The 10,230-nt window shown below is 42.6% G+C and overlaps 1 protein-coding gene across 2 annotated transcripts in view; it reads left to right on the forward strand.

Annotated features, from left to right (window-relative positions):
- The window catches only part of LOC117524986, a 34,953-nt gene extending 25,962 nt beyond the window's left edge, over positions 1-8,991 (forward strand). For both annotated transcript variants that reach the window (XM_034186794.1, XM_034186793.1), the window contains exon 6: positions 8,094-8,991. In XM_034186794.1, coding sequence (XP_034042685.1) covers positions 8,094-8,837 — 744 coding nt within the window. In that variant the 3' untranslated portion in view covers positions 8,838-8,991. The remainder of the gene's footprint in view (positions 1-8,093) is intronic.
- The last annotated feature ends 1,239 nt before the right edge of the window (positions 8,992-10,230 follow it).

Raw genomic sequence — 10,230 nt, forward strand, 5'->3', positions numbered from 1 at the left:
CTCTTAATCTATTATTAAATATGGTGACAAAATAGATGTAAAAATACTTTGTTTCATTTTATTTGCATGTTCAAGTAACCATTTGATTTTCTAACAACGTTACATTTATCAGATGACAAAAAGGTGATATCTTGTTTATCTTGTTTCCATACCATAGCTTCATTTTGTGCATTATCCCACTCAGTCCAACTTGATCTTGGTTCAGGGCATTGGCACTTGGTTATTGTAGTGCTTTTTTGCACATCTGTATTTTCATCCATCCTCCATGATGAACGCCCATAGGCAAAGTCATCAACTCATTATAATTTAGTACAAGTATTGCCAGATGATTTCAAGTGCTTCTCTTGACATAGTTGGTCAGTGGGTGTATAGTCTTTAATTCAGTACTTGTCAGTCTGTTAGACTTGGTTGTACCCTGTGAAGATTAGAAAAAAAATCACTGCCCTTGAAAACAGATGCACTGGCATTCTGAAGACTCTGAGGTATAAATGTAAGAGTTGCGAGTGTACATGGCACCACTCAAGGCTGGAGGTGGTCTATTGTTTATGGCATGATTGCACAGACTGGGTGTCGGTTTGTACAGTCCATCATCTGAAGTGCGGTTGTTGGTTAGTTCATTGAGCTTGACTTTGCAGTAATGCTGTGATCTTTGAGGAATCAATGGATGCCCTAAAGCTGAGTGAGGAATCATAGCATCTGGACTTGCAGTTTCATTATAAAAGCTGCCAAACAGTAAATCACAGAAGTGCAGAGACACATAAATCCAGAAGCCAGCATACAGGAAGTAAAGCTACACATAGTAAACACAAAGGAGATGTTAGCGTTAAAGTACAAGAAATAATTAACACAGAGGAAAATCATGAGAAATCAGTGGAACAGTACTGGGCTGTAGGATGACCATTGAGGGGTTAAAGTAGAAGAGGGGACACCTGGGACACCAGCCATCGCTGTTGAGCCCTTTGAAGGTGTCGTGGCCTAAATCACTGAAACACTCATACACCTGTCACAACAGAGCATGAATTTGTGCAATTTGTGCTGCACTGGAACGGCACTTGAACGCCTCATACAGCGTTCCTAAGGAACTCCTGTCTCAATGACAAAAACTGATGTAAAAATTCGCATTGATTTGTTAAAGTGATTTCAACTTAGTTATTTCAACTTTCAACTGATTTAATGCCACAAGACTTCTCTAGTTAAGTTGAAATAACTTTAAAAAAATCTATGCGAATTGTTCCATTACTTTTTCTCATTGAGACAGCGGTTCATTTCTTGGAGTGTACAGCAGTCGGCACATTCTTGTTGTGCTGGAAAATACACGAACAGCAGTGGAGTCAGTCGTATTGCATTCTTGAATGCCATATGAATTGACAGTCAATTGACATGCATTTGAATTCCTCAGACAGCATTCATGTGGCACTTAGGGAAATATGCCAAATTGACAGGCCAGCATGAATGTAGAGAACAGGCACACTACTGTTATGCTACATTTGTATGGGGTTGTATTCATACAGCGGTCGTACTGCTCGAATGGCATACGAACTGGAATGTGATCTGGCAACCCACCAGCATCTGGAGCAGACTGATTGCATGGGCACTTCCCAATTGTGCTCCCCATCCTGTTTGGTGTGCAAAGGAAATATTGCAATGTGCAAAGTCTGTGGCATGCAATCATCATGTCCACTAGATGTGAACGCAATCACACAGAATACACCGTGTGTCACAGCGAGTCAGCTCATCTTCATGAGGTGTTGACGCACACTGTGGCCATATGGACGGGGTCTAACAGCCATGATGACACGACAATACAGATGAATCTGCTGACACATGAGGTGGACTGACAATGGATGCATGATTACATGCTCATCCTGGACGCTATACCGCGCTCTAAAGCGCTGTGCATCAGTGCATCTCTGTGATGTGTTGACGCACACTGCAGCTGTGTGAACAGTGTCTAACAGCCAATGATGACACAATAATACGGATGAATCCACTGACACATGTGGTGGACTGACAATGTATGCATGACTACCTGCTCATCCTGGATGTTATACCACAATCACAAGCGTTGTGCATCAGTGCATCTCCATGGTGCGTTGACGCACACTGCAGCCGTGTAGACGGCATCTAACAGCCATGATAACACGATAATACAGATGAATCCGCTGACACATGAAGGGAACTGACAATGGATGTGTGATTACATGCTCATGCTGGACATTATACCGTGATCATAAACGCTGTGCATCAGTGCGTCTCCATGATATGTTGATGCGCACTGTGGTCGTGTAGACGGGGTCTAACAGCCATGATAACATGATAATACAAATGAATCCTCTGACCCATGAGGTGGACTGACAATGGATGTGTGATTACATGCTCATTCTAGACGTTATACCACGATCACAGGTGCTGTGTCAGCGAGTCAGTGCATCTCAGAGCTGGCTGAACGGGCTGTAAGTGTGATGCTGAGCATTACGTGCTGTGTTTGACTGTGATATAAAACAAGTTTAAAAGACAGTAAAATAAAAGATGACAGGTTGAATCTGCACCCAGAAGAGGGGACTGTTGAGAGTGAAAATTGGGGGCCATCTGCACTCTGGACTCCAAACACTGACGCACAAACACATACACAGATCAGCTCCAGCTAGAGTATTGCGCACAATCAGCATAACACACACTTAAGGGGAAACATCCAGTACTGAAAAAAAACTGGCTGGTGTGGCTGTTTTGTTTATTTTATTTGAAATTTTTGCAGTGAGGCACTGTGTAAAAGCAGTGCCGTGTTTTGTTTGGTTGCCTTGCAGTGGTTGGTGAGGCTGATGGTTGCAGAAATGTTCATTTTTTCCCCCTTATATGTGACACAACTGTGTAGCTACTTGTATAAATGAGTGTTCTCCACCATTCCCTGTTGGCCAGTTGGATATCTGCGCCAAATTACACCAGCAGTTTAACCAGCTTCAGGTTCCCATCAATGATGGACTGGTGGAGCGCCGTCTGTCTATCTGGGCCAAAGAAGTTGTGGTTTGTCATGTTTTGCAGCAACGACCTCCTTGGTGTTGCCTTTCTTCACTGCTTCTTGGAAAACCCTCTGTAGCGCGGAACATGTCGACACGTCCGCCGTAATCCTGCCTGCACCCTAAAGCTGATAATAATCATCTTCCCCTGTCAAGCGTCTCTGCTCAATACCATAGGTGGGTTAAGAGCAATCTGTGTTATCTGTAATATGATGCGAGCGCGACACCCGGCAGTGTGACAGCACTCGCCCTGCCATCCCCCCCCGCTTTCCACCCAGACCTCTTATTGTGGGGTTTCGTGCAGTGTTGTTTTCATTCCTTGTCTTTTTAATTTTATTCTGTCTTTATTTTTCCATGGGGAAAGGTTTATGTCCGCATTAGACCTGCACTCTGTGTAGTCGACTTGGACTCGGGTGCTGTGTGAATCATTTCAGCTGGCTTCACACCACATTCTGGGTATTCATACATGGCTGTATGAATGTCTGTCCCCTATGAATGCAGCTCAAATTCTGTTTGTTTTTCCAATTTGTGTGACTCGTACAGCATTCGTCGGGGTTGCCCAAGTTCGGTCCTCGAGATCTACCTTCCTGACACTCTTAGTTGTCTCCCTGTTCCAACACACCTGAATCCAATGAAAGGCTCATTAAAAGCCTGCTAATGAGTCTTTCATTGGATTCCGGTGTGTTGGAACAGGGAGACAACAAAGAGTGTCAGGAAGGTAGATCTCGAGGACCGAACTTGGGCACCCCTGGCATTCGTGCTCTAGTGTGACCCTACGGAAGGAGAGTGTCCACCTGATGATCCCCATGAAGCATTTACCCCTTTCACACTCAAGACACCAGGCAAGAATCAGAGCTAAATATTCAAGGGTTTGTACCATCAAGTCCAATAAACTCTACTGTGTCAGTGAAGACATTGCCAGGTGTTGAATAGCAATTTAACAGTAACCCCTTAAAAGAACTCTACATTCTAAAAAGAAACTAGAGACATGTATTTAAGCTCGGAGTTTGGACCTCTCCTTATAAATGACTGCACAGGTTTGGGAGACCCTGTATTTGTTTCCCCACCAGAGGATCGCATCCACATAAGTGATTGTGGAAATAGATCTCCTTCCCCAGAGCACTGACAGAGAGGTGACAGTCAAAGAGAAATATTTCATGTGTAACTGAAGAGAAACTGAGAAATTGAGGCGGCATTACGTAACGTGATGTAAATACATCTGGTCTTTCTGGGTCAAGTTTATATTCAAAAGAAAACTCTGTGCAGCTATGCAGAAAAATCCCTGTGGGGAATCATGCATGTTCTATTTATCTACCTGGTGTGAAAATAAAGTCTGTGTTTAATGCAGCAGAGGCCGTGTTGTCTTTCTGGTGTGCTGAGTTGGTGACTTTTGTTTTGCTGACACTGCTGAAAATGGGAACATCAGTCTTTTGTCCACCAGTGACGTCACAAGCCCGTTTCGGCTGGATGGGGGTGAGGTGCTGTTTTTCAAAGCCCCTTTCACACATGCACTGTGGGCTTTATTCAGAATGTAATGCTGCTAAATGTGATTCCAGCACGGGTCATAACAATTTATCAAATTTAAGAAAACTTAACATCTGGCCGCCTCAGTTTTTCTTGAAAAAAAACAAAAAAACAAACACAAACAATAACAAAAACTAAATAAAACAAGAGCAAACGGAGATTTCTGAGGTCCACCAATCCACATCCGGAGTCGCCGACCGAACGGTCCCCCCTAAAAATCGGTCTGCCTTTTGCATCTGCGCATGCGTTAGGTTAAGCAAGTGTCTGATAGAGTAATGAATGTGAAGTCGGAAATTGAAGGGGTGATGTTGAATATCATCAGTGCATATGCCCCACAGGTAGGTTTTCGAGATGAAGGAGAAGGAAGATTTCTGGAGTGTGTTAGATGAGGTGGTGGACAGTGTGCCCAAGCATGACAGAGTGGTGATAGGAGCAGACTTCAGTGGGCATGTTGGTGAAGGAAACAGATGTGATGAAATGTGGAAGGACAGATGACAGTAGACTTTGCAAAAAAGGATGGACATGGCTGGGTTGAATGTATTCATATATTCTGGCTGGATTTTGTTTTTACAAAATTATTCTGGCAACCACAACTGCCAGTTTTTTTAAGTGTTAAAAACAACAGATTAAAAAAAAAAAAATCAGTGTAGTTAGTACAATTAACACAAACAGACAAAAAAGATAAATTTGCACATGCATACATACAAGGTCTGTTAGAAAAGTATCGGCCCTTTTTATTTTTTGCAAAAACCATATGGATTTGAATCACGTGGGATTGCATCAACTAAGCTTGAACCTTCGTGCGCATGCGTGAGTTTTTTCACGCCTGTCGGTTGCGTCATTCGCCTGTGAGCAGGCTTTGTGTGAGCAGTGGTCCACCCCTCTCGTCGGATTTTTATTGCGAATAAATGTCTGAACGATTTGGAGCTTTGCTGCATCAATTTTTTCCAGAAACTGTGAGAGACCTCCAGGTGGACACCGTTCGGAAAATTCAGATGGCTTTCAGGGACCATTTTATGGGGATTACACAGACTAAGGAGTGCTCCAGCCGGTTTAAAGACCGCCCACAGCGTCTGAGAGCGCGGCGCACTCTGAGCGCCAATCGACAGGCTGAAACAACCAGATCATTTCCAACGTGAAGGCTTTGTTGATCCGGGACGTCGTCTGACTTCCACAAAAAAGACATAAGGCGTGGACATCAGCACTTTTTCGGCACATTCCACTGTTACAGGAGTTTTTCATGGAAAAAGAAGTGGACGGATGCGCCACCGTGCCGTTCATGGTGCGGGACAAAACCACCTCCGTGTTGGTCTCACAGGATGGCTTTGCGATGGATTTCAGATGGCTGTCGGTGGCTTTTTAGTCATGTGACTATCCGAGAAATGGTGCATGAACTGGACATGCCCCAACATGTCCTGTGAGGCTTCATCACAGTGTTGTTTTGCGCCATGCACAATGCGCCAGCTCATGCACAATTTCTCGGATAGTCATACGTCTAAAAAGCCACCAACAGCCGTCTTAAATCCATCTCAAAGCCATTCTGTGAGACCAACACGGAGGTGGTTTTGTCACGTGCCATGAACGGCACGGTGGCGCATCCGTCCACTTCGTTTTCCATGAAAAAACTCCTGTAACAGTGGAATGTGCTGAAAAAGTGCTGATGTCCACGCCTTATGCCTTTTTTGTGGAAGTCAGACGACGACCCGGATCAACAAAGCCTTCACGTTGGAAATGATCTGGTTGTTTCAGCCTGTCGATCGGCGCTCGGAGTGCGCCGCGCTCTCAGACACTGTGGGCAGTCTTTAAACCGGCTGGAGCACTCCTTAATCTTTGTAATCCCCATAAATTGGTCCCTGAAAGCCATCTGAATTTTCCGAACGGTGTCCACCTGGAGGTCTCTCACAGTTTCTGGAAAAAATTGATGCAGCAAAGCTCCAAATCGTTCAGACATTTATTCGCAATAAAAATCCGACGAGAGGGGTGGACCACTGCTCACACAAAGCCTGCTCACAGGCGAATGATGCAACCGACAGGTGTGAAAAAACTCACGCATGCGCACGACGGTTCAAGCTTGGCTGATGCAATCACACGTGATTCAAATCCATATGGTTTTTGCAAAAAATAAAAAGGTCCGATACTTTTCGAACAGACCTCGTACATACATACATTGAGAATCTTGGATAAATACTGTATATATTCAACAGTACAATCAATTTAACTAAAGTCTGAACATTTTATATAGCACAGCAGTATCACAAGGTCTTACTTTGAGAGAAGGTCAGAGTGATTTGGGTAATAATCAACTCTAAAAGTCATGTAGATACTGAAGAACTTCCCCTTGTGGAGTCAACAAACTATGGTTAGTTCTTTAAGTACTTATCATGTATAAACATACCTGTGTTATCTGTCCTGTTTGAAAATTTAACAAAATCTTATGTCCACAGAAACTATGACGAAAACCACAAAATTAAAACAACTTTGCATTCATTTATTTTCATTTTGAAGCATTAGCCAACTAACTTTGGATTATTTTGCATGAAAATTCAGTAAGGTATGTCTTCAATAATACATTCCAGTTCTGAGGTAGAACTCTGCTAGTGTATACTAAGGTATATCTAAATATCTAAAAAAAGAAGAGTAGAATAGAGTAGAGTAGAGCTACTTAGGTGGCTGGTCTTGATAACCAGGGATGATAGGGTTTTTTTTCTCAAAAGAATTAATAACATAAATGATATATTGAGAAAAGGGATGCATTTGGACAGTATCATGGAACCCAGTGTGCATTTTAACACAAGCATAAATAAACACAAGGTAGTGCTGCTGTAACAATGACTGCTGGGATAGGCTCCAGCCCCCCGTGACCCTTAATTGGAGTAAGCGGTTGAAGATGAGTGAGTGAGTTTAGTGCTGGTCTTACTGTGATAGGGACTCCCATTTATGTTTGTTTGTACCCTTTTTTTCTTACTTATGTTACAACACATGAGAATATATATATATATATATATATATATATATATATATATATATATATATATATATATATGACAAAGTACTCCTATAACTATAGAATGCAACAATTAAGATAAATTAAGATAATTACGAGTTTCTTCCCATGAACTCTGTGGCAGCCTGCCAGAATCTAGTTTGTCCTGCCACAGTTTCATAATGAGCCAAAAATACTTTTACCTTCCCGAAAAGCATCTCTGTCAGCAATTGACCCACTGGGGTGCATTGAGTGTCTTCTACAGTTGGCAAGAGCCAATTATATTTGTCCAGTTACTTTTGGACTCTGAACATACAGACTGTGCATAAAAAGGCTATAATTCCTAAATATTTGATCCCATATTTTTGCTCAACTCCTTGAATTAAAGATGAAAGTCTACACTTCAGTAATGTCTTTTCATTTCAACTCCAGTATGTTGGTGTAGAGGCAAAATTAAAAAAATGTGTAATTATGCAAATATGCAAGTACCTGAGTGTACATTTTACACAACTCACATCTACCCAGGAAACGATGAGCAAAACTATGTCATCTTCTCCTGTTTCTGTCTGCAGATAAACTTTGTTCTGGGCACCGGTCTGCTGTGCCTCTTTACACAGGCCTTTCTGACAGGTCGAGACCAGACTCTTCTGATGAAAACCTGGTCTGATCGCATGGGTGCCCTCTACAGGAAGATGAAAAACACAGGGGGGCGTTGCTTAGGCTATTTCTTGGAGCAAGCAGAAGGGGATGTCCGGCAACAGCTCTCTGAGGCTGTGCATAACCGTTTAGCGCCTGATGAGGCAGCTGTGTCCATCCTGAAGTCCCTGGAGAAGAACTATGATTGGCTGCGCTGGGCAGTAATGCTCCACCCTGCTGTGGGACCATTGGAGGACATGAAAGATGAGGATGTGCAAGAAGAAAACGAGAGTGACCAAGCTGTCCAAGGAGAACAGCCCCCCAACAATTTCCTGAACATAGCGTCCGAACCGCCGATCCCCCATGTGGTGGCATGCTACCGTGATGTACCCACCTCACTGGACAAGAGCCGCATCCACCAGCTCATCGTGGACCTGGAGTGGAAGATCCCCAACCCTCCACCTGAGGTGTATGCTGCCATTGAAGAAGATCCTGGCAGGGCACGCCGCTACCTGGCCTCTCGCATGCTGAAGAAGCTGCAGGAGGGCTTGGGAGAGGGCGTTGCTGTCTATGTAGTGCCGGGCAGGATGGAGATGAAGTGCAACTTTCCTCCAGCTTCCTACTTCCTGTATGAGTACAAACACCGGCTGGCTTCAGGCACGGTGTGTGTCTTTGGATAAGAAGGATGGAAGAAAGAGGAGGAGAAAAAAAAAAAAATTGCAAACCCTGGTGGTTCTACACGCGTTATACAGCTCGTCCACTCAAAGTGTGCAAGTTTTCATATTCTTATCACCACTTTGTTACTTGTGCTTTCACAGTAGTAATCACTTGCCTTGAATTTTCTTGCAAAATAAATGGAACTTTAAAGAAAAAGACAGATTTGACTGTTTTATGTTGTATTGTTTAAAGTTTGAGCAGTATTTTATCCAGGTCCCCCCTCCAATACATAACTTGTTGGATTGACTTAAAAATGTGATTTGAAGGTGCTGCCTTCAAGTTTATATATATATATATATATATATATATATATATATATATATATATATATATATTAGCAGATCCTGTGAGTCCATGTGAGTTCAGGTGAGGAGCATTTGCAAAAGTAATTTGAGTTTTTTAATCAGTTATTTATTGTTGCCGGTATGATTGGAAAAATGCCTTTCTGCAAATACATTTTCTGTCAATTTAGCTGATTGCTGCCTGTAGCATATGTGGAAAAAAAATAGATGGCAGGTCTACTGTCTACAGGGGAATAACACGAGACACAATACATGCACCTGGGATGCATCCCTCATGCTGCCCCTCTGCAAGGTTTAATAGACGCTTGAATGAAAATTAATAGGCAACGCATCCATAACACAAGCATGACATTTGCTGTGTGATTCTGGCCTAGTTTTTTTGAGCTGGTTTTGCTCAGGGGTTTCACAGAAGATCTGCTATGGATCTCTGTGTTGATTTTGCACAGGTTTTACACCAGATTTCCTTCATGACACAATTCTGTGCCACAAATGTGACATGAAGGTGTCCAGGAGATTGGTGGGATTTGAACCCTAGACCTTCTTGCTGCAAGACAGGAGCACAATCACTACACCATGGTGCAGTGACGTCTCACAAAACATTTGTACTATAAATATGAAGAATATGAAGAAGTAATGCACAAAAAATTCATATGCATTTTTTGAGCCAAAGTTTTGCATATATCATGTGTGTTCCTCCAATGGGAGATGGAGATGATATCACCAGCAAGATGAGAGATCATCTGACCAAAAGACGGTGAGTCACCTTTTGTTTACTATTTTTATGATTCTAACCATAACCTTAACTAAAATACATGCCTGTGGAAATTCAGGAAATGCACAAATTAACATTTTCTATTATATTCTGTTATACACAAAGCGCACATTGACAATGTGTTAACTGAGTGGTATCGTGAATGAGTAGTGTCACCACAAAGTCGACAGTCAGAGCAAAAGTCTGATGGGTGAGAAAGAAGCACGGGTACGTAACTAAACAAGGGGACATATTATGTCAAATACCAGTAATTTACACAAATCTTTTGCTTGCAAGTTAGAA

The sequence above is a fragment of the Thalassophryne amazonica genome, chromosome 14, assembly GCF_902500255.1.
Source record: "Thalassophryne amazonica chromosome 14, fThaAma1.1, whole genome shotgun sequence".
Classification (NCBI taxonomy): Eukaryota; Metazoa; Chordata; class Actinopteri; order Batrachoidiformes; family Batrachoididae; genus Thalassophryne; species Thalassophryne amazonica.